Source organism: Acomys minous (assembly GCF_964271855.1).
Source record: "Acomys minous genome assembly, chromosome: 10".
NCBI lineage: Eukaryota > Metazoa > Chordata > Mammalia > Rodentia > Muridae > Acomys > Acomys minous.
Genome location: NC_140491.1, coordinates 93,933,772 through 93,959,002, shown reverse-complemented (window position 1 = coordinate 93,959,002; position 25,231 = coordinate 93,933,772). Strand labels below are relative to the sequence as shown.

The following is a 25,231-nucleotide window of genomic DNA, read 5'->3' as shown; positions in this document are numbered from 1 at the left end:
TGCATATTAGAAATGAAGCGGAATTACAGGTTTCACTACACTATATTGTAATGCTTTCTAATTTCTATTCAGTTTTTATTAAAAAAATTTCTGATCCCTATCTACTAAATTGATTTCAAAACTTGCTAATGGGTCCTAATCAGCAGTTAGAAGAAGAAGAAAAAAAAGGTGCTCTGTTCCAGGTATTGTGAAAATTAGCCTTAATTTGTTTATTGAATAGTTGCTAATCTGAATGACTATTTTGACTTTTTTTTTTCTTTTTCTTTTTTCTTTTGGCATGGATTTTAGTCATTCCTTGTCACCCATCAATTTTTTTCCTTAGAGTTGTTGCTTGTTTCTCAAATCAAATTAAGAGGATGAATGTGAGCCTTGTTGAGCTCCGTCCAGTCAAAGGTGGGGCTGATTAAACCAAACTGAGCAGGCGACCTCAGCTCCCTGCTTATGGAGATCAGACTTGGGGAAGACAGTTGCTTTTAGGTGATGCAAACAAGGGGAAAACAGGAATGGAGTTATTCGAAAATGAAGACCATCAAAGGTTGTGAGGGATTGCTGTTGGCATAAGCCGTTCACTGTTGCAATTCTCCTTCCGAGTAAAATCTTCCTGCATTCTTCTCCTCTCGGCTTCTCTTTTACCGAACGTCCATCAAGTCTTCCTATATTTGGGCTGAGCATGAAACTCAGTGAGGCCAATTAGATGTGACGGTATCCTTGAGGGGGATTACACCTCGGCTAGCAGAAGCAGTGTGCTAAGTGTCTTGGCCATAAGGTCTAGAGAGAGAAACTCAACCTAACACCTTTGAGGAGGTAGCAGTTAAGCTAGCCTTGGAAAGAGGGGCCATTTTGATAGTATGGTGTATGGCATCATACTATGGCAGATGTCTGAGCACTTGTGAAATGGGCAGCACACTGAACGGGTCCAGCGAAAAAGAAATGCTAGGCTTTATGTAGGAGCCAGGTTGTGTGCAGTGTTAAAACGGACAAGTTTTCCATCATTGGATCAGATTTTATATCTTGAGATGCCGTATTTTAGGAGAGCATCCAAGACCTGGGAAAACAGGCGGGTACAGTCCTAAGTAATAATGTACCTTGGTTGTTGTGGAGTTTGCGTGGTGGAAACCAGAGAAAGAAGAAAGGGCAATGTGGTACCTTGTTACGGTTTCCTGGGATGCCCGGTTGAAGGCTGTGCAGGCCTTGAGCTGTGGATACGGTAGCATTGATAGGGTTGTTGTCGACCACGTACAAAACCCTGGATTTGATCCTTAGCATTGCCCAAGCCAAGTTATGTTGGTCCACACTTGTAATTGTAGCTTGCAGGACCTTCTCCTGCTAGCCCCACTCTGCAGAAAGAGACACTGAAACCCATGGGGCGGCAGCATGAGAGGCCTGAGGTCGCACATCTGGACTTGAACCCAGGCCACCCAGGTCGCCATGTTCTTCTGTAGCAGGTCAAGCTAGAAGTGGACGCGCTGGTCCCCCAGGCTGGCGTGCCTCAGGCATTTCTTGAGAGGTTACTGTTATTGAAGACGAGGACACTTCCCATTGAAATAGCCCAACTTCATTCATTCCTGTGAGTGACAATACTGGCAACACCTTGATCCTATTCCTGGAGGAAGATGTGACAGCCGCTTATGACTCTCTGAGGGGACATGGGTGCTGAGTTTGTCTCAGCTCACCGTGGTTTTCCTAGACACCGACGTCTGCTGATAGTTGCTCCTTATACTTTTGCTGGATTTTAAGACCTCCGTAACCTCTCTTGTTCCTCCTACACACCAGTCGTACTGGTCCTGTAGCTATGTGAGTTTGAGACCCACCCTCTCTCGGCTCCTAGGCATTTTGTTTAGTAGTGAGAGTTTGTTTCCCAGAAGCCAGGAGGAAACAATAATGCTAGATGGAGCAGGTTTTGTTTGGTTTGTGGCTGGAGACAGTGTTTATTGAATAAGTCAACTCGTGATGAGAGGAGGGTTGGGTGTGAGTAAACGGATCTGACTTGTGGAGCCTGGGTGGCTGGGGTAATGGTGTTGCTCTTTGGGGAAAAAAAATGTGAAATTGGCAAGAGGGGCGTGTTTGGGATGGGATGAGGCGCTGTTGAAGTGCTGGGGGGCGGGGCCAGGGTGTGGGAGGAGCTTTTACTTCAGTCCTGTGAGAAGTTGGGGGGAATAGCACTAGCATCTTGGGAGTGAGGGCTTGGGGCTTTGGCTTTTATTTTGATTGGACCTGTAGCCCCGCTTGGTGAGAGAATGAATGTGGGGGGCGGTCCCTTTTGGGAATGGGGCAGAGTGGCCTGAGGTGTCCCTGACAATGAACCTGGGGCAAACAGTTCAGAGTCTCTTATTGACTTTTTGGGGGTCAGGCGTCATGCCTCCCAGATGAATGAAATGTTTATTTTAACGAAGGAGTGAACTCAACTGTTCCCCACTTTTCAACATGGGAACTGATAAGCATCTTTTCATAGACTCGGCGGTGGGGGCTGCGGGGTGGTGGTGGTGGTGGTGGTGGCAGGTGGACACTCTCTTTGATGGATGACACCTGTAAGTTACACGTGTGCTTTCCTTAGGTGAAACTGACTCTGTGACTTCCAGGTTTTAATTTTAGAACATTGATTTACCTTTGTATCACAGATCATAGGAGAAGAAGTTCTTGAGTCCCAAGTTGGGGAGAGGAGTCAGAGGGTAATGGGTCTCTGCTGGTGTGTGTGTGTGTGTGTGTGTGTGTGTGTGTGTGTGTGTGTGTGTGTGTGTGTGTTCTGAGACAGGGTTTCTCTGTGTAGCCTTGGCTGTTCTGGACTCGCTTTGTAGACCAGGCTGGCCTCGAACTCACAGCAATCCCCTTAACCTGTCTCCCAAGTGCCAGGATTAAAGGCGTGCGTCACCACACCTGGCCTCTGCTGATGTTTTATTCTGCCTTTTAGCTGCTTCAGATTCCTTCCGAGTTACTATTTCTCAGCCAGCTGTGTCACTTCCGCTCCCTGGTCTTCTTCCATCTGGTTGTCTCTTGACCCCCAAAGGTCTCACTGCTCAGGGTATTTCTATCAATGGGTGGGGCAGCTTTTGCTCAGATGTGGGAGCTGTGCATGGGTATCTTCCAGGAATGTGCTCCTTTTGTTCTCACAGACACTGGACTCCTTTGGGGGACATACAGCTTTTTATTTTTAATTTACACGTGTCTTGATTTCTGTTGCACATGTACACATCAGTAGGCATTCCTATACACATTTCCTTGCGTTTGGTTAATAAACTTGTGTTTTTGGTAGTTTATGTTTGGAAAGGAGTACGTGTACATGATACAAACTATGGAAGGTGTGAGTACACAGTAAAAAGTAACTTTTGTACTTCCACCTTCTGTTTTTCCCCATTAAAGGAAAGACATGAGCAATCAGGGATTGTTGCAGGGGCGTGGAGCTCAGTGCAGGAGTGCTTGCCTAGGATTGGAGAGACCCCAGCTTCACTCCCCAGCATCAAAGAGAAGAAAAAAACAAAACAAAACAAAAAAAACAAAATCAAACCACATTGTTTATTCTCCCAGCGCTAACATTTAATTACGTTTACAATCATTTAGGAAAGGTGGCATGGTTTTGGGGGGACAGTCTTGCTGTGGCTTCTCAGGCTTGTCTGCAGTTCTTGAGTCAAGCAGTCATGTAGGCGGAGCCTCCCAGTGGAAACTCCAGGTGTGCCTTGTACCGACTGCGAGGACGCGCAGTCGCTTTCGTTTCTCTGCGGTGTTCCTTCTACACATTTCAGTACTGTATGCACCCGCCCCATCTCCTCCTCTCTCTTCCCCTCCCCTCCCGTCCCCTCCCCTCCCCTCCCCCTCCCTTTTTAACTTAACAAGTTTTGGAAAATTTCCTTTGTCGGTATGGAGAAAATAGCCTCTTTTTATTTTATTTACTTGCCTTTTGACTCTCGTCACTGAGGATTAAACCCAGGGCCTCACTCATCCTGGGTGTGCTAGGTGAACACATCGCTGCACTGCCTCTCCTGCCGAGTCTCCGGCTTTAGGAGGCCTTGCACTATGTACTATAATTTATGTCGTTATTCTTTCAGATTTTGCTTTAGACAACACTTTGCACTGTCGTATGGCGGTGACTGAGCTTATATGCAGAACTGCAGCGGCTGTGTGTGTGGGTGCAATAGTCCCCCATTATCCATGGCTTTGTTTTCATGCTTTCTGCTGTCATTGCTCAACCGTGGTCTGATGATATCTCATGGAAAGTTCCAGAAATAGTTTTGTCAATTTAAAATAACTTTTATTATACTGTATTACTGTAATTATTCTGTTTTCATTCTTACTGTTGGTCTTTCCTTGTGTGTAGTTATCACAGGCATGTACATACTAGGGAGAACTGTGGTGGTGTACATAGGATTCAATGCTCTCCATTGAAAGCGTCCATTGGGTGTCTAGGAAGGTAACTCCCTAGAGGGTGGGGAGCACCACTGTACACTGAGCATCTGTGTCTGGCCAGCTCGGCTTACTAATTCTCTTTCTGTACTTCTGGGAATAGATACCAAAGACTGCTGTTTGCTCTGTAAATTTCGTATAGTTGCAGCCCAGATCAGGCCTTTGGTTTGTGTTCCTAAAGCACAATGCGTGGCAAGAGTGAAGGGTCCGTAGACCCAGCCCTATGTGCTTTTGCTGAAAGCCAGTTCTGTGGTCAAAGAAAGTCATTTTATTTTTTTTCCCAGTGTTTTCTTGTCTGTCAAGGGCAGAGACTTAGTTCTTCCTAATGTTAAATAATTCTCTAGTCTCTCTTTTTTGGTCTTTCCAGTAAGTGGAGTCTGGTGATTTTTGTTTTTTTTCCGATGTAAGTTTGAGTCTGTGAATAACTCTGGGCTTTGGAAGCCTTGCAAACCACAGCTTTACTTTGATTGTTTTAAAGCACCATGTCTGCCTATGCTTTATGTTAAAAGCAGAGCTTATATGGCTGATGGCTGGCTTAAAAAAATATTGTGAGTGATAACTAAGCATTTAGTGACCAAGAAACTCATATAGTCAGCTTTTTATTATTGATCACAAATAGAGACAATGGATTTTTATACTTAGGGAAAAAGTTTTATTTTTAATAGCTTTAAAAAAAAGCAATAGACTGGTGATGTACAATCTATAAGAAACAGTGGAAATTTTATTTATGATTATGAAGCAGGCCAGAGGAGACAGCTTTTGCTCATTTTGTAAGATGAGAAAGATAAAACTAAGTTGTATTTCTGAAGTAGTTACTCAGGTTTCTTTTCCTTGCTAGTGCTGGGACTAGAACCCAGGGCCTGTGTAAGCCCGGAAGAACTCTGTGGCTGACGTGCATTTCTGGGACGTAATCAACCACTGGTTTTATTAATGCCACGGGAAGTGTACTTTTTTTTTTTTTGCACTTACCAAACTATATATATCTAAAATTTTAAACACAGCATAATATAAAATTCAAGTTTGTTTTCTGTCCTGCATTTTCCCTTGAGAATTGACTCCTCCAAGCCAAGCACTGTATTTGACTTTCTCATTTGATCCACTTGCAATTTCTAGACTGCTAATGTAAGTTTTGTTTTGTTTTTGTTTTTTTTCTGGAGCGTTTTTGAGTCCTTGATTGCCTTTTTTTTTTTTCATTTAGTAAACCTCTTTCCATATACAAATTCATTCATTTAACCAAACTAAAACAAAACAAATAATAAAGAACGGCTTAGCTATTGTCTTGTATAGATTAAGTTTTATTTATATTCATAAAATGGAATCTTACGTAGTCACTAAAGCTACAACCCTAGATGACGCTTCATGGCTATATCATAATGTTTGCGGGGGAGGGGAGACGGGGTCTCTTTATGTATTCTTAGCTATCCTGGGACCTGCAGTGATCCTCCTGCCTCTGCATCCAGTGCTGGGATTATAGGTGTTTGTCTTCATAGGGAGCTCCAGATCATAGTTCGGATTGGACTTTTTAGATTTATGGTTATGGAGCTGTGACATAAGGGGAAAAGGAGCTAGTAGGGAATACACGGTAACAGTAGCACTGGCCATCTCAGCGCTGTGGGCCGTGATGCCTGTGAAGAGACAGTCTGTAAGCGCCAATGAGTGGGGTGCATACTAGAACATTATGCTACCTCCGTAATGTAACCTTAAAAGGTGGCTGCCTTCCTTACAATGATGCATCACAGTACTGTGGCCTCTGCTCGCCCCGTCTCTGTTGGGTGACAGGCTTTATGCCCCCTATAGGGTTAAATGATGATCTGGGAGCCACAGTTTTGAGAGGCTGGTTTTAATTTCACATGCTGCAAGGATCTTAGACCTGGTGCAAGTGTTCTTTATAACTATTGACACTTTTCAAATGCTGCTTTCATGGAGATATGTCACTGAGGATGAGCTTGACAGCTGTGACTGTGCTGAGCCTGCTTCACTGAGGTTTGTTTAAGCTGTGGGAAGGCAGAGGGACTCAGAGGGCAGTGTGCTTCATGTCCCACTGCAACTGTTGAGTTTTAGTCGGTTAAATGTTAATCTGACCACTATCTAGGTTCTAGGTTTACTTTTCAAGAAGCCTGGGAGCTTTATCTTTTTTTTTTTTTTTTTTTTGGTATACTGGGGTAAAAAAGCAATAGAGTGGTGCTACTCTGTCTCGATTTGACTCTTTAGAGGTGACAGAGACTCTCTTCCTCCTGTTGAGGGTCCTAATTGTATATCTCTACATCAGGATACTTTTCTTATATGCTCTCTCCCTTCCTTTTTCCCTCCTGTTTGTGACTGTTGTTTGAGACAGTGTCTCCCACAGCCTGGGCCGGCCTCCAACTCTTTGTAGTCTAGGACCTTGAACTCCCAAGTTTTTCCTGGGCCTAGGTTGGCTTTGAATTTATCATCCTCCTGGACTATAAGCATGAGCCACCATAGCAGCTTCCTCTTTGTTCTCTTCCCCCCACCCTGTCTCTTTCTCTTCTCTTCCCTCCTCTACCTCTCTGTCCTCTACTCCTTTGTGCTAGACTAGACGTAGACCTCAGAGCCTAGATGCCTGCCACTGAGCAACACCTCAGTTCCAGCATTGCTTTCTTGGGGATGCTCTTCTTTCTTCTTTTATTTTAATTAATTAATTAATTAATTAATTAATTTACTGTGTTTGGTGTTTTATGTGCATGTATGAAGGTGTTAGAAACCCTGGAACTGGAGGTAGAAATAGTTGTGAGCTGCCATGTGTGTCCTGGGAATTGAACCCCGGTCCTCTGGAAGACCAATTGGTGCTCTTAACCCACCGAGCCATCTCTCCATCTCTGCGAAATATTCTTTTTCATGTATTATCTCCTTACAGGAGTAGCTACCCAGCCAGCCACTGAGCAAGCATGGTAACACAACGGCTGTTGGAAAGCTCAGCCTGGTAGAGGCAGACAAGCAAGTAGCAAGGATACCTCAAAGAAGTCCTGGCGAACAGTTGAGAGGAGGAGGCACCATGCTGGGGTGTTCACTTTTGCTTAAGAGAACCTCAGGGATCAGCTTCCAGGGCAGTGATGCTTGTGGGCTGCTGGTGAAGGTTCAATAGCAAGTTCTCAGGTAGCCAAGGGCCAGCCAGGCAGAGGCTTTCCCTGTAGGGGTCAGGGGTGGGGATGGGGGTGGGGTGCTGGGAGTGAAGAGTAGCATCAGCCTTAAAGTAAACCTAAGCAGAACCCTTTTCTCAGTGAGTACTAGGGGGACCTGAGATGCTGGCAGTAATGTCCTTAGAAACACAGAGGCCTGGGACTGACTACTGGGAATCCTGCTGAACTGGACCCAGCTTCTCCCTGCTATCAGCAGGTGACCTGAGTGCTTTGAGAACTCTGAGATCACATGAGCAGACAACCAGTGGTAAAAGGTGAGAGAGTTGGGAGAGGACCAACCACCTACTAAGGAGTATTGGTTTTGATTTTTCTTTTTTTTTTTTAAAGTATAGACTTGATAATGCAGAAGTCATACCAGACTCACATTTCCTAAAAATTGTTGTGTTTGTGGTGTAGTGTCATGTGTGCATATGGTATGTGTGTGTGTTTGTTTGTGTGTGTGTGTACGTGTAAGCCAGAGGTCAGTGTAGAGTATCATTTTTCTATTGCTCTCTACCATTATCTTTTGAGACAGGATCTCTCATTGAACCTAAGTGCCCTAATTTGTCTGGTCCAGGAGGTCAATGAGCCTTAGGGGATTTCCTGTTCCTGGAGTTCCAAGGCCAGGTTTAAAGGCCTGTGTCACCATGCCTAGTTTTCACATGGGGTCTTGTGCTTGCATAGCAGACACTTTAGCAGACACTTTACTGACTGAGCCATCTCCCCAGGTCCCACAAATATTTCTTGAAACCGAAAACAGGCAGCAAGCTGACTCAACAGGTAAAGGCAAGCCTAGGGGCTTGATTTCTGTTCGCGGCTACACGTGGAGAGAGTTGCCCCCAGATCTTCCACATATATGCTGTGGCTTGCATGCATGGTGTGCATGTGCATGAATACACACACACAAACATACACACACACACACACATCATAACTTTAAAAAAGGAAAGAAAGAAAAATCAGGAACTTAAATCATACCGAGGTGGTTTTGCTAAAAGGTCCTCAAGTAAGTGTGAGAAGCGCATTGTCTCAGGCAGTGTAGAAGGTACACTGAGAGTTCCGAAGCGTCTGTGATGGGGAAAATCATTAACTTAATCACTTCTACTGGGACATCCCTGGGGTCTTCCAAATTTATTCCGCAGAGGAACCCAGTGCAGCTGTTAACACTGCAGGCTTAGCGGGGCTGCCTTCTGCTGAGCACTTTCTGGGAAAGCCAGCCTTGCTTCTCAGGCTCTCAACACTGCCTTATCTGTGTTGGGAGGCCAGCTGTCTGGGCTTGCCTGGGAAGTGAGGATGTCCTGGGATACAGGACTTCTAGTACTGTGGTCCTGAGCCAAGGCTGTGTGTTTTGCCATACATAGGGATTTCCTTTTTTCCTTCAATACCAGCCCCGGCCACATTCTGATGGAGTGGTCCCCAAGCCTTGTTTGCATCCCTGTTGCCCCATCCCAGTTGCTGAGCTCCTGACTAAATTGGTCTGGGATACTATGGGATGTTGTAGAGGTCCCCAAGTTCTTCTATCATGTGTGGAAGTTGTTCAGAGCAATTAAACGTGTGGAAATCCAGTCTTGATGTGCCGCTTATGGATTTATTTTAATATGTAATCGAAAAGAACAATCTCCATTAAAAAGAGTAGAGCCGAAATGCCACTTAGCGACATGCCAGGGGACCATGGGTCCTCCATGCTCTGTACTGTGGGAACACTCAGGGAGCAATGGCAGGCTGGAAGGGCAGAGAGAAGCACCAGAGTCTGCTTAGCCATGGGTGTGGTGCAGGAGCGGTTTAAGGCTGTTTGGAATGCTGGACTGATGAGATACAGCATCAAACAGGTGAAGTGGGGTCTGGGAGGGAACAGGGTCTGGGGTAATTAGCTGTTGGTCAATACGGGAAGGAAACTCGGATTGACTGGCCTTGGGGCACTTGGTAGAACTGTCCAGAATGAATGGCTCAGAGGATAGCACCTGGACAGGGACAGATAAGCACATATCCTAGTGCAGGCAGCAGGGAAATTGAGATGCAATCAAGGCTGGGAAACACTCCATCGCATTCTGCAGGAAGAAAGGTCAGAAAGTAGATCTGTGCCCCCCCCCCCCCCCGGGGTCTGGCATGAGTGTCTGCAGAAAAGCTGTGTGGGGACAGCTGGGAGGTGGCTGGTGCGCTTAGGGAGGGGGCTTGCAGTTGGCCTTATATAAACCCATGCCTGGGAGCTCAAGGAGCTAGTTTGTATTGGCCATTTAGGAAGTCTTTGTGATATTTCTACTGACAAAGCGTGAAGCCAAGTTGTAATCGGCCAAGGACAACGAGCGAGCTAGCTAGAACTAAGGACTTTTTAAGAAGTTTTTTGTTGTTGTTCTTTTTTTTTTTTTTTTTCTAACCAAAGTAAGGGACTGAGGTGATAACTATAGTTTAGGAGATAAACCCTGGCCTCTTGAGGAGACACACCAACCTAGTCACAGAGGCTGTTCCATGAGTAAACACACAAGGGACGGTCAGGTACTACTCACAGGAGTCGGTTCATGAAGTTGTTTGGCTGTAGAGCCAGCTCGTGGTTTCTTTCTTTCTTTTTTTTTCTTTTCTTCTTTCTCTCTCTCTCTTTTCTCTGAAGCTTTGCAAGACCAGAGTTTATGTGTTTATAAATGTCTTTAAGGATTCTTTTTATGGTTGTGATAAGATGGCATGCTCTAGGAGTCCAACTTTTGTTCATGTCACTCTTTTCTGGGAGTGCTTTGGAGCTTCCATAGAGCTCGGCCTTGGTGACCCTCACAGGCACCTTGTGCAGGAAGCAAGGCAGACAATAGGATTATTCTACTTTCCAGGGAAGGAATGCTTTGGAGTTTAAACATAGTAAGGACTTGATGATGATTAATGATTTCCGGGTTGGGTCTAGGTTGGAAATCCAACTTCTGGTGCAATATTTTTTTTTTTTCCATTATATTGATGGGGAGTGTGTTTGATGTTTTTATGTTTTGTTTTCTGTTTCCAGTTAGCTTATAAATCCCCAAAGTAGAGAACAGTGTTCATAGTTAGATATTTTTTATATGCTTATTCATTCACTGATGCTCTGGGATATTGGGTGGTAGTGGGTCGAGGGGGACTTTCCATTTGTAAGATGTCTCCTGTTACCTTTGAATGGTAGAGTTACAGAAATACACCAGCAGGATTGACAAAGGCTCCTGAGCTTGACCTTGTATCATGACTGGACAATTATTCTTGAGGTCAGTCCAGTGCTATTGTCTTACATATGGATATGTATGTGTGTTTTAAGATTTATTTATTTATTATGTATATGCTGTTCTGCCTACATGTAAACCAGAAGAAGACATCAGATCTCATTATAGATGGTTGTGAGCCAACATGTGGTTGCTGGGAATTAAACTCAGGACCTTTGGAAGAGAAGCCAGTGCTCTTAACCTCTGAGCCATCTCTCCAGCCCATCTTGTGTGTTTTGTTAACATTTAAAATATACCTGGCCTTTTTCACGCTGTTTTGGCATTCTCTATTCAGATGCCTTTGATTTATAAGGACACTGTGTCCCAGTGAACCCAGTGTAAGTAAAAAAATATCTAAAATTAACATGCATTTTAATCTGCTGTCATCTTAGCTTAGACACATGATGTGCTGTAGAGCATCAGACGTTTGCCCTTAAGCTTTGAGTCTGAGAAGGGGAGAGAGTGTCTTTCTTTCTTTCTTTCTTTCTTTTTTTTGGTTTTTCGAGACAGGGTTTCCCTGTGTAGCCTTGGCTGTCCTGAACTCACTTTGTAGACCATGCTGGCCTTGAACTCACAGCGATCCACTCGCCTCTGCCTCCTGAGTGCTGGGATTATAGGCGTGTGCCACCATAACCCGCAAGAGAGTGTTGTTCTATCTTTTATTAGCCTGGGGAAAGATCAAAGTTCACATTAAAAACAAAACAAAACAAAACAAAACCCCTAAAACTAAAAAAAAAAATGATTTGTGCTATTTGTGTGTGTACTTGCATGCCGTGACACATTTGTAGAGATCAGAGGACAACCCTCTGGAGTTGGGGGTTCTCTTTCAACTGTGGGTTTCAGGGATTGAACTTAGGTCATCATTAGTGCCCTTACCCACTCAGCCATCTCACCAATCTCCCAATTTTACCCCTTACCCACCTCCTTCCTCCTCTCTTCCTCCTTCCTTTTCCCCCATGTCTAGTCCTAGCTGTTTGGAGCTGGTAGACCAGGCTGGCCTTAAACCCATAGAGACTCTCTTGCCTCTACCTCCTGAGTGCTAAGATTAAATGCCTGTGCCACCATGCCTGACTTTTTTCTTTTCTTTTCTTTTCTTTTCTTTTCTTTTCTTTTCTTTTCTTTTCTTTTCTTTTCTTTTCTTTTCTCTTGAGACAGGGTTTCTCTGTGTATAGCCTTGCCTGTCCTGGACTTGCTCCATAGACCAAGCTGGCCTCAAACTCACAGAGGTCCTCCTGCCTCTGCCTACCGAGTACTGGGATTAAAGGTGGGCCACCACCTCCTGGCTTACTTTCCCTTTTTAAATGTAGCTTTTTGAGACAGGGCCTCATTATGCAGCTTTCTGTTGACCAGGCTGGCCTTGAGTATACAGAAATCAGCCTTCCTCTGCCAGCCAAGTGCTGCATTAAATTTGCGCACCACCACACCTGGCCTCAAGTTAAAAAAAAAAATGTGTGTGTGTGTGTGTGTGTGTGTGTGTGTGTGTGTGTATGTGTGTGGGTGATGTGTAGTGTGTGCATCCTGTGGCAGGCATGCGGTGGTCAGAGGGTAACTCCATGGAGTTAATTCTCTCTTTCCACCTGTCATGTAGATGCCAGGGATGGAGTCCAGATCACCAGCCTTACGAGGCACGTGCTTTTACCCACTGGCTCCCAGATTCCCATTTCTAAGTATGAGTTATATAGGATGCATTAAATGCACACATTTCAATGGCTTAAAAAGATCTTTAAGCCAAGCCATCATAAGCCAGGCTATGTGTGTTCTAGTGCCATCCTTTGTGGAGAGGCAGCCTACCTATGAGAGCCTCTCATGGTCTGTGGAACAGGGACAAGCACAGAGATGAGTGAGCTAACAGTCCAGCAGAGCCCCGGGTGGACAGTCAGTGAATAGTGTTGAGAACCGAGGAGCGGGTAGGGGGTGGGGGCTGTTATTGTGTTACATTTTTCTCCTTTTTTTTAAATCACAGTGAACCACTGTCAAGTTGGTAGATTTAGTTATGTTTTTCTGATGAGTCGCTGAGTCTACACTCTTAGGATTCTGAGAAGGGGGATGATGAAAGAGTACAGAAATGGAATCTGTGGGTTAGACCAGGAGACGGAGGTTTTCCTGAGTGAGGAGGGCTTCTGACTGAGCAGTAAACAGTCGAAAGTAGGAAACAGTCCCTCAGGGGAAGCTGGAAATATGCGGTGGGGCCCGAGGATGAGGTAGTAGGGAGTCAGTCCAATGTCTTAGCGGGGAATACTGTAGGCTCTTCTCCAACCTTAATTACAGCCGCAGCATGACAAAAGCATATAATATTTTTTTCTACCTCTACGAAGGGCTGGTAGCGTGTAGTCTCTTTTGTGTCATTCAGTTTACATTGCAGGTCCCCCCCCCCCTTAGGATATCCTAGGTTGAGGGAAAAATCATAAAAATTAGACTCATTTTCTTGTGTTTATATTAAATTTTTAGACCGTTTCATTATGAAGAAAGGAACATTTTAGTCATCAAAGGGATTCAGGAGGATGAGTTAATGTTTGGTCATCAAAAGATGTACCATTAAGAGCTTATTTCTTTTGGGAGGAGCGAAGGGCAAAATATGAGTCAGACGACTATAAAGTCATTTCTCTCCGCTTGATTCGGCCATTCTCCTGCCGAAAGACCAGGGACCCAGCAAGGACAACCCAAAAGGTGGTGCACGCTGCAGTTTGGAATGGATTGTGCAGTATAAAGACCTTCCCTGAGACTGTCCATGATGGTCCACCACGGCTCTGAATCTTAAGAGGTTGGCATTTTATTTTATTGTTTTCACCCTGTAGCTCAAACTGGCCTAGGGCTCACAAAGTACCCCACATTGGCTTTGAACCTGTGCTAGTCTTGCCTTAGCCACCCCAGTGTTGGCATTCTAGGCATGAGCCACCATGACTGGCTCTAAAGTTGGCACGTCTGATGCGTGGGGTACATGTGAGTTCATCTAGGAAGCATGCTATCGTGGGTTTAAAACCTCAAAGTCCCATTTATGATTCTGACTGGCAGAGTTTCCACTCTTGAGATGAGCCTTTAGAAGGGGCTGGCTTAGCTTATAACTTTGGGAGAACATCGAGTTTGTTTTGTGGATAAAGACGCTTGTTAAGTGTTTAGTCAGTTTAGTTTCAGTTTGATGTTCACCAGTCCTGTGGCAGAATCACTGATCTCTCTGTGCCTGCTCTTGCTCCTTTGACGATTTCTGTTATTTTTATTCTTTTATAGCTCAACCCAACTTGGAAGTTACTATGTACATCGGGCTGGCTTTGGAATACAGAGATCCGCCTGCCTCTGTCTTCCTGGTATTGGAGTTGAAGTTGTGTGCCAATAACATTCCCTTTTGATGGAGATTGAAACAGCTTGTGTAAGTCAGGGCTGGTAGCTAGAAATATGCTCTGAAAGAGTGGAGTGAAATGTTTGTTTGTTTTGATTTGTTTTCGAGGCAGGTTTTTCTGTGTGTTAACAGCCTGTCCTGGAACTGACTTTGTAGATGAGGCTGACATTAAACTCACAGAGATCCGAATTCCTCCCCCTCCTGAGTGCTGGGATTAAAGGTGTGCACCACCACCGCCTGGCTAGAATGAAATGTTAAGAATGAGAAAAGGCCTCGATCTTTCTTGTGTTTTGGGCCTGTTTGATTCAGGTTCATGCATTCTAACTTTTATTTTTATTTTTTTTTAGTCTTTGAATACTAACTACATTCCAGGTTCTGTGCTAATGACACAAGGCCCAAAGGTGCTATTCCTGACTCTAGGAGAATTCACAGCTTAGTGAGGGAGCCTTTTGAATAGGTAGCTGGCTTCGGTTTGGCAGATGAAGGTGTTGCAGTGTACAGCACAGATCCATGGGGGAAAACTTGGAAAAGTGTGCAGGCAAGGCCCCGACAGGACGGGTCTTAAGGTCTTAGGACTCTGAGTGGGAAGTTTGCCTGGCACTGTGAGGAAGGGTCCTCAGCATGGGTGACATTCTGCCCAAAGGTGGAGGGCATAGGAAGAAAACTTGGTGTGCTCTGGGAACTTCAGATAGTTTATATAGTGTGTACACCCTTATGACCTTTGACCTGGAGAGGTGAGGAGGGGATTCCCTCACCTTATCGTTTTGCTGAACAATTCAGACACCATTCTCAAACAGTTCCCTGTTGGGGACTTGTAGACAGGAAAGAGACTTGATTAGATATGCATCTTGGAGTGATCACTAGCAACAGTTCTGCCGGTGGCCTTTTATCGTTTTGTCTGTGACAGCAGGCATAGTGGTACACACCTGTCATCCCAGCGCACAGGAAGTTGAGGCTGAAGGATTAATGCCTGTAGGCGAAGTCTTGCCTACATAGGAGAGACCCTGCCTCTTTTCCCTTAAAGGAAGCACACTTTATGGCTTCTCTCAGCCACCCAAATTGGCAGGATCTATTCCGGAGGTTTGAGGACATTGTTAAGTTAACGTAAGGGCTACCTGAACAGAGCCCCATGGTAACTGCTGCACAGCTGATCGGATAGCAGAGATGGCAGGGCGGCCTAGGATGCCGTCAGGGTTCTCTGAGCTGCATGCAGTAGAAAGCTTATGAACTATTTCTGTACTGTCATTTTTTTTTTTTTTTACTTTCACGTTTGTTTTATGTAGTCCAGACTGCTATGTTTAGGAGGGAGGGTCACATTGTCCTCTACTAACAGAAATCTGAAATATGTCTCATGGATCCTGCTGCCGGGCCCATGTCCCCTTTGTTACCCTCTGCTTGTCACTTGTCTTTTAGGACCTTATTTTTGCTGTTTTTGTTTTTGTTTTTGTTTGCAGGTCCTGTCCATATCAATAGACTTTTTATTTTTATTTTTATTTTTATTTTTAAATCATACCCATCACTTAAGATTTGAGTTCTAATATTACAAATATTACCTAGAAACTTAGCAGGCATTTTTCTTCAACATTCTATGTTAAATCACAAATATTTCATAGGAGGCTTTACATTGCTTTGCTAAAGCCAGATGCGTACATACCCTTGACCTGCTATGCTAGTATTGGGGTATTCGCGGAGAAGGAGCCGGTGTCATTCTCAAATGGCTTTATTGTCACTTTGAAGTTGCTAGGGCGCCACTTTCTAAGTGTGGAAGATCTGCTCCCAAATCCTGCCCGGGACTGTGGTTTGGCGTCTGGAGAGTCTGGTGGAATTCTCAGTTTAGTTTCTCGGAAGCATCCGGTCTTTGATCATTCTAGATGTTTCTTTGTTGACATGTATTTCAAATTTTGCAATTTTCTGAAATTGCTTTTTTCTCTTCTTCCTGCGTTTCTATTTTCCAAGGCTCTCTGAATGTTCATTGTTCAATAAGGTAGCTGCTAGCCCCAGCCTACCCCAGAGATGCTGCCGTCTCTAATGAATCTACCGACTTCAAGTTGAAAGCCATTCATTGTAGGAAACGCTGACCCGTGGAGCAGAAGGTTAAGGTTGAGGTTCCAGGAACCGAGAGCAGGGCGTGAGGGAGCGAAATGGCTACAATTTCGGGCAGTTAGGCTTCCTTCTTATTCCTCCTGCTGGTTTATACATGTGTATCTGTGGCCTGTCTCCTGCTAACAATGAGTCATTTTGAAAATGAAGTAAACGTGAATAAATTTATGTGTAGAATACTTTGTGTAATTGTGAGTAGTGTGCCAAGAGTTGCCGAGGTTTGAAAGAATAAAAAAAAAGCCCTTAGGTTGGCAGCTCTAACACCCAACTCTAGTGCTGCTAACCTAGTAGGTTATCTGAATGCTGTATGATGTTGGTAGGCTGTACTGGTTCTCGAGTGTTCTGCATGCACTCTACTTGTATGGATGCTGCTAAGTTCAAGAAGATAACCAAAGCAGTGAGTGAAGAGTATTAGAAATATTTTTAAAAGTAATTTATGATTTCTATGAATTCCAATATTTGCTTTTTTTTTTTTTTTTTGGTACCAGAAGACGACTGTCTGTGTGGAGTTTGGAAAAAGTGTTCTCAGTCCTTTTTACCTGAAAGAACTGTTTCTTTCTTACCTATAAACTGAGACTTAAGGGTTTTAGAGAACGTTACAGTAACTTGGCTCCTGTAATTTGGTTAGTGGATTGTTTCAAAGGCCAGGGTGTTTTGGGAAAGCTTTGCTCTATCCTGGGTGGGATGTTTAGCTGGATAAGCTTTGGTCTGGGTGTGACTGAGTGACTATTCTGATGTGGCTTGACCTATGAGAAGAGGCTATGAGGGGAGTTTGGGTAGACCTGGATGGCAGAGCAGTGAGAACTGCTATAGGGACAGATTTCAGATTATTCTAGATTACTTTTTCCCCTCTGGCAATTTATTTGTAAAATGGTATGGTCAGGAAAACCATAGCCAGCATCCTTTTTCTTTGCCTGCTCTTTCCTTAGCTTGCTGAAAATGATTTTTTTTCCCCTCGAGACAGGGTTTCTATGTGTAGCCTTGGCTGTCCGGGACTTGCTTTGTAGACCAGGCTGGCCTTGAACTCACAGAAATCCGCCTGGCTCTGCCTCCTGAGTGTTGGGATTGCAGGTGTGCACCACTGTGCCTGGCTGAAAATGCTTCTTATATACTGCTGGTCATATATTCCTAACAATCCACTCATACAAATCCTTGACCAGCCCTATGAGGTAGCCATTTTTGTGTATGGGAAAAAAAAAAAGTTTAATCTGCTCCGATTGGATTTTTAAGATAGGCCGTGTTTCCTTTCAAACCGCCCCCGCCATTCCCCATCTCCCTCCCCACCCCCACCCTCCCGTCCCCCTACACCCCCCACCCCCGCTAAAACCTAGCTGCTATCCATGCTCGCTGTTAGTGAGTCTGGACTCTTGCCTGCCCGCCTGCCCGCACACAGCAAGGGCGTCTTTTCTGCCTCACGTCTGGGGCCGCAGCTGGGAGCGTTTGGGGACCGGATCCCTCTGAGGGTTCATACTTTCCATTCCCTCATGTCTGGCTGCTGCTGCTGTCAGTTGACAGCTCAGCTGGGACTGGCGACTGAAGCACCTACCTGTAATGCCCCCCGACATGGGCTGTTTGAGCTTGCCCAGGACATGGCAGCCAAGGGCCAAGAGCAGGCATCTCAAGAGGCAGAAAATGGGAGCTGCAAGTGTAAGACCCGGTCTTGGAAACTGTTTACTGGCACTTCCTCCCAGGGGAGACCGTAAAATCCCACCTTGATGGGAAGAGAGCAGAGGATTTTGGCACATGTAGATGGTTGAGCCAGGCTCCTTGTCCCGTTGCTCTCCCTGCACTCCCGGTCCCCCCCCCCCCCCCCCCCCCCCCGTCCCAGTGCCTTCTCTTTCTCCTGCCTAAAATCAGTTTATCCATCTTATGTATCCTATACCATTACTTGCCTAGTTCTTTTGTGCTTGTTTTTAGTAGACGTCACAGTCTTTGAATGTAAGGACCAGGTCTCATTTATCTTTGTGTATTTCATAGCAGATAAGTTCCTTGAGTGGAGCGTTCAATGTCAAAGCAGGTTTCAAAATTGAGAACCAGATGGGTTGGGAGTTAGGCATAGTTGAGTAGGGAATTGTAATGAACAAATCAAAGGCTTCCCTTGGAATAGAGATTATTTCTGATGTTGAATTTTGAAGAAAATCTTCTCTTTGTTATAAGGCAGTTACAAAGCAGAAGTTATAAGTCCCCCCCACCCCATAAAAATTAAAGGAGAATAGAGTCGATTTGTTTTGTTGTTATTGTTTGTTTGTTTGTTTTTTGCTTTTAATCATCTTTTTGCCAAGGTCAATCTTTGACCTTGACATTCAAGTCTTCATAGTTATTTTTTTTTAATTATTGGTTTTAGTTAATTGCTGGGTCAATGTAGTGAGTAACACCCAAGATTATAAATAAAAGGAAACAGAAGCTTTGAATAAAAATTCATGTCTTGCAAGGATGAGAATTATTTCATGAAATTTTCAGCTTCAGCTTTATATATGTATTGCCTGTAATGAGTTGAAATGTAAAATACATTTTCTATTTTAATTAGAGATAAAACATTTATCAGAGGCCTTCTTGTATAAATGCCTTGTAAACTCTTATGGTTTATTTCTTTTTCTTTAATTCTTTCCAAGTCCTTCCCCAGAAGTTTACCTACCAATGCCATATGATGAGCTCATGTGTATTTTTTTTTGCTCAATTTTTTTCTTTCTGTTTTAGCCATAGTGCCTTCCTCCCCCTTACCCCCACCCTAGTTCTTGCTGGGTGTGGCAAGCACATGACCATAATCCCAGCATTTGTAGAGATTGGAGGATCAGGAGTTCGAGCCTAGTTTGGATTACATGAGACCAAAATGACCTAATTTTTCAGTTTGGCACATGTTGCTGTTTTTCTTCCTTTTTGGAGACTTTAAGCAGCCTCCTGCTCTCAAGGAAAAGGAAGATTCAGGGTATTCTTTTTTCCTATTCATCTTATGAGGGTGTGTGTGTGTGTGTGTGTGTGTGTGTGTGTGTGTGTGCATGTATGTACTTGTTTGTGTATGTGTGCAGGAGGTGTGCATGTATAGATGTGTGTGTATGTGTGTGCAGGGGTGTGTGCATGTATAGACATGTTTGTATGTGTGTGTGTGTGCAGGGGGTGTGCATATTTGTTTGTTTGTGTGTATAAGAGATGTGCATGTATGTACTTGTGTGTGTTTCTAGGGGGTGTGCATGTATATCCTTGTTTGAATGTGTGTGTGCAAGGGGGTATGCATGTATGTACTTGTTTGTGTGTGTGTGCGCAGGAGGGTATGCATGTATGTACTTGTTTGTGTGTATGTGCAGGGGTGTGTGCATGTATGTACGTGTGTGTGTGTGTGTGTGTGTGTGTGTGTGTGTGTGTGTAGGGGTGTGTGCATGTATATACTTGTTTCTGCGGAATTCAAAGACAACCCCAGGGGTTGTTTCTCAGGTTAGGACACCCCTCTTTTGAGACAGGCTCTCAATCGCCTCTCTAGTTAACAGTGAGCCTCAGCTTACTAAGGCCTCTCTCCAGCTCCCTATGCTTTCTTACTGAGGCACAGCACCCACAGGATAAAGTGCACAACATCTCAGCATACAACTCAATAAGTTTTTGTACCTGCACTTGTCTGTGAAAGCATTGTAGGAGGAAACCGATAAATACTTAAGTCCTTTCCAGAGCAAGATGGATGTGTGACTAAATGAGTAGGTTTTTTCTTCCCTCTGATTGTTTTCTTTGCTAGGTTTAGTAGTCTCCCTCTTCCTCCCACAGCACCTGTAGTTTCTCTTTCTATAATTTCAGTTATTGCATGTTATCCTAAGCCCCCAAGCAATATAATGAAAAGTTCTGGAAATAAACAATTTCTGAGTTTCAAGGTGCTTGTTATTCCAAACAGGCTGAGAGCGTGTTTTATCCTTGGTCCATCCTTTTGGGGACAAGCGTGACTTGTCATTTAGTAACCATCAGTTTTTCAGGTTAATCAGGTCACTCCTCTGTGGTGGTGTCTCAGAGACTCTGACTGTTTAATAATGGCCCTAAAGAACAAGAGTAATCCTGCTGACACTTTCACCATCATATCGTTATATTATTAGCTATCACTGTTAATCCATGACCATGTCTAATTTACCAGTTAAGCTTTTCATAGGTATGTAAAGGAGGAGGTGAAAACAGATGTCTGTCTGTGAGTGTGGGCATAGTTTCATAGTTTCAGGTATCAGCTAGGGATCTGGAATGTGTCTCTCTTGGAGGAGGGAGGACCATTGCAAAAAGTGTGTGTGTGTGTGTGTGTGTGTGTGTGTGTGTGTGTGTGTGTGTGTTTGTTCGTTCGTTCCATGGAGCTCCTAGCAGTCAGAGGACAACATTGGGTGTTGGTTCTTCTATCTAGGTGGAAACAGTATCTGTCCTCGGCTGCTCTGTATGCCAGGCTAGCTGGCTGGAGAGCTTTCTTCTTTCTCTGCTCTCCCTTGTGTGGTAGGAGTCCTGGGATTATGGGCCACAGTGTCTGGCTTACATGGCTTCAGGGATCCCAATTCATGTCCCACAACTTGATTTACACACTGAGCCATTCTCACGAGCTAAGCCATTTAATGATTAGATTTACAAGGCAAAGAGGTCTCAAACAACTGTGTTGGGAAGTGTTAATCAGGGATGCAGGGTGAAGACTGTGAACTGGAGGGGAGTTAACTGGGACCAGCTTAGAAGAGCTAAGGGGGGGGGCGGGGAAGAAAGGGGGGGTCATTTCAGGAAGAATTCAGAGAAGAAAAATTACTTGAATTTCAGAACGGAATAGAAACATAAACATTAATTTGCTGTTGCTGCTCTGCTAAGTTATGACATTTTAAATCTCCAGACACAAGGGTTTATTCCCTTACAGCTTTGTAGACTCTCAGGGAGAATTATCTTCCTTGGGCTTGTGGCCCCCTTCTGTCTGTAAAGAACATTTTTTTTTTCTTTTTTCTTTTTCAACATCTGCTCCTGTGGTCTCATCACTTTCTCTCTGGAGTCACAACCCTCCGTGTCTCCATCTTAAAGTGAAGCCTGTAGTTATATTTAGGGCCCACCAGGATAATCTAGGATAATCAGCTCACCTCCAAATCCTTATTAAATTGCATCTGCAGAGCCCCTTGTCATGAAAAGCAGCATTCCCAGGTTCTGGAGCTAAGGCTGTGGACACCCAGGTTTTGTTTCTCAAGGATTTTTTTTTTTTTCTCTTGACAAAGGGAAGGAGTATCAGCTATTCCGAGCTAGCTCACCCTCCTTCTTAATGTTCCGTTGATATTCTGACCACAGCACATGGCGGATGTGTTTTCTTGTAGGAGCATGTGCACAGAGTCCGCATTAGGTACTGAAACTAGTGGAGTCAAGACTGATATTCAGGCTGCTGTTTAGCCCAAGGACACATTGAGCGTTTGGCTCTCCCTCTCATGTCTGGTGCAGCAAGCAGAGCCGCCTTTCCCCATTGTTTCTTTTTCCCTGGGCAGCTTGGCTTTTTCTTTGCTGTTTCTCTCCCCCCCCCCCCCCCATGCCTTCTTTCTTGTATCTCTTTCTTCTTTCCTAGGGCAAACTTGGTGACTGATGGTGACAGGAATGGACACTGTCAGAGTTGTAGGAGTCTGGAGTGTGAAGTGAAGTTGCCAGCAGGGCCGTGTGTGCAACTGGTGTCTGGAGGGGGAGATTCCTATCTTGGTTTTTTTTTTTTCCAGGTCCATCCAGTTTTGCCTGGTTTGTGACTGGATAGCTCCAGTCTGCGCCTTCCTCTCACAGGATCTTTTCCTTCCCCCTACTTCCCCTCCTAGTCTTCCGTAAGGAAGCTGTCATTGGGCTCCAGGCCCACACAGATAATCCTGGATGATCTCAGCCCGAGGTCCTTAACCTAATTAGTGTAATTAATTTGTAAAGACCCTCTTCCAAATGAGCGCTGTGTAAGTCAGGCCTGTTGCGGCTGTGACAAAGACCCGAGAGAAACACGTTAAAGGAGGCCCTATTTGCTTTGGCTCATGTTTCCAGAAATTAATGGCTGGTTACTTCGAGGCTTAGTTTCTGTACTTCAGGGTAAACCGGCTTCGGATTGTGAATCTGTTGATGGCTTAATTTATTAAATAAATCAGATCACCTGTGGTGTAGTCGCATCTCAGAACTTTGAACCCCATTGAGGGACCGAGCCTTGAGCACCCACAATTTTTTAGGGAGATTCTTCCAGGAACCTTAATGAAGGCCTAGGAGTAGGATATGGACATGACGTCCAGGTGACACTAGTTACCCCACCCGTGTGACCTTTGCCAACCGTCATGGGTTGTTTCTTTGATTGGCGTACCTGTGCAACCTTTCTTTGTTTGTTTTGTTAATGTCTTGTCTTCTTCCTTTTTGGTAGGAGCAAAGGAGCTGCCCTTTGTGTCTCTGGGCCCTTCGGTGAGTGTCGTCGGGAAAGGGGAGCTGTGACACTGCAGCGGATGGGCAGCGGAAAGCCTGGTAAGCTGGCTGGGACAGGCGCTTTGGAGGTCTGCTGGATGAGGCATTGAGGCCTATTGTCAGACTTGTCAGTGTTACTTGAGGACTTGTCATATCTGCCTTTTGGAAATCTTTATTGTCAATTGAATCATCCTTTTTATTGGAGTTTAGCTTTGTCCTCTACAGTACTGGGACTGCAGGAATATGCCATCCTGTCCACCTCCACCCCCCCCTTTCACCCCGCCCAGAAGATGCTTGCAGGCACCTGAACTTGATCTCCTGAGGTGCAGTGGAGGCCAGAGTCAGGGAGGGCAGCCTGGCACCCATAGGAGATGGCCGCTTGGTGTCATCTGCTGATGGGCTCTGCTTTGACTCTGCATGCACAGCTGCTATGGATAGCTTCTCTGTGAGCATGGGTCTTTGGCTGTTTTCCTAATTATGCACTGCTCTCTTTGGCTTAATTTTAAGGGTTATCAGTGTTTAGTTTTGTTTTTCTTTTCCTTTAGCCCAGTCTTACTCTGAATGGATGCTGCCATCCTAATCCTCTTAAAGTGATGCTGTGACTTTTTTGAACAAAGCAGTTGAAGGTGATTAATTTTGGCCTTATTTGTATTTCCAAGCTGGTATTTAGCGATCAATGCCATTTTCAGTTTTATTGCAATCCACATGGATCCAGTGACTGCTAAAGACCTTGTGATGTGTCTGTTACGTAGAGTGACAGTGTTCCATCGCAATGGACGTGCTCATAAAATGCATGTTAGCCCTGTGCCATAGTGTCACAGTGGAGAACAAATGCAGAAACAGTAATATAGTGGATAAAATGGCCTGTAGTGTTAGGCAGTGTAGAGCCAGAGTGCTGGTCTACCTCACCTTAGTGGTGTGGTATTAGACAAGTTACAAAACCTCTGTGAACCGGAAGAGGTTTCATTTGCAAAAAGATGATAACTCATTGTATTGTGGTGCATGTCGGGAGAATTAAGGATAAATCCCTAGCACAACAATGTTTGGTACCCGAAAGTATTCAGAACATTGTGTCTGCCAGTATTTATTATATGGGAGAACTGAGACAGGGGCAATGATTTAGGAATGCTACCAACTGCCTACAGTAAGACTCTGACTTGGGTGGTGCTCCCCCGGGTAGGACAGTCATGACAACAGTGGCTGTAGGTATGTATTTTATTACTTTGCAGAAGCAGAATGGCATAACCAGCTGCCTCACTGATCTGACCCATTTGCTTTTGTTTTTGTTTTTTAAATGTTTACTTATTTACATTATGTATATGGTGCTCTGTCTGCATGTACATCTGCAGGCCAGAAGAGGGCATCGGATCCCATTAAGGATGGTTGTGAGCCACCATGTGCTGGGAATTGAACTCAGAATCTCTGGAAGAGCAGACAGTGTCCTTAGGCACTGAGTCGTCTCTCCAGCCCCCCTGACCCATTTGTTAAACTGAGCTCTTCAAAACTCCACTTACCATTCATACAAGAATCCTACGTCTAAACTCAACGGGGGCTGTCCAGTTTGAAGCGCTTTGATAAGCTTCTCCTCCCCTCCTCTCTCTTTTGTAATGCTGGAGCTCACACTCAGGATGTTGCCCATGCTGGAGCTCACACTCAGGATGTTGCGCATACTAGGCAAGAACACTGCCACTGAACTGAATCCTCTGCCCCAAGTGCTTATCTTTAAGGAATGGTTGTCGAAGCCTGCGAGGTTTATTCTATATTATGGCGCTTCTATAACAGTGATGTGATTAAGTGCATTGCCCTTTGAACTAGGAAACCTGGAGTTTACACAATGGCTCTCTAGTAACAGATGAATGTTACAATAGACTGCTGCCTAGAATGAACACCTTTGGTTTTGTTTTGCTTTTTGAGGGATTGTGGTGGTGTTGTGTTTTTGTTGTTGTTGTTGTTGTTGTTTTTGTTTTGTTTTTGTTTTTTTTTGAGACAAGGTTTTTCTGTGTAGCCTTGTCTGTCCTGGACTCACTTTGTAGACTAGGCTGGCCTTGAACTCTGAGACCTGCCTGCCTCTGCCTCCCTGAGTGCTGGGCTTAAAGGCCTGTGTCACCATGCCTACCTCCGAGCGAACACTTTAGCTAAAAGCTTTCTGTGTATTGTGTCATTTCTGCTAGTTTACCGGAAGTGGAAAGAGGGCATGGGTGAAGCATGTCATTGCCTGAACCTGAGTGTTGATGCTGTTGGCCATTGATGACATTGTGTGGCTTGTAAGTTGGGTTTTTAAGTAGTCTTGCATGTTCTTGTACAGAAAGAGTATTCTCAGACTTGGGGTCCTTTTCAGGAGTAATGTGATTAGATGAGCAATGAACATCTGTGTAGTTCCGAGCCCCTCACACTTGCTGTGATGACTCTAGTGTCTGAAACCGCTCGCCACAGGCACTGCCAGCGTTGTGGTGGAAAGAAGAGTGAACATGAGTAGGAAAGACAGTGAACTCAGTGGGCTCAGAATGCACTCTGCGCTCTGAAGTTTATTTCTGGCATGACCTTTGCTGGGGTTATGAAGAGACCTGTCCACATTTTAGAGCACCAGCCGTATGCCACACTTGGGCAGGTTCTGCTAAGAAGTATAGCCTCTGGTTTTGGGTTGTGGGGGTTCAGTTTTTTTAAAAAAA

General features: G+C 44.6%; 1 protein-coding gene across 1 annotated transcript in view; it reads left to right on the top strand.

Moving 5' to 3' along the window:
• The window catches only part of LOC311607695 (uncharacterized protein), a 53,802-nt gene that overhangs the window by 7,460 nt on the left and 21,111 nt on the right, over window positions 1-25,231 (top strand). The window contains exon 2 of the mRNA XM_084799674.1: window positions 22,525-22,622. Coding sequence (XP_084655800.1) covers window positions 22,525-22,622 — 98 coding nt within the window. The remainder of the gene's footprint in view (window positions 1-22,524; window positions 22,623-25,231) is intronic.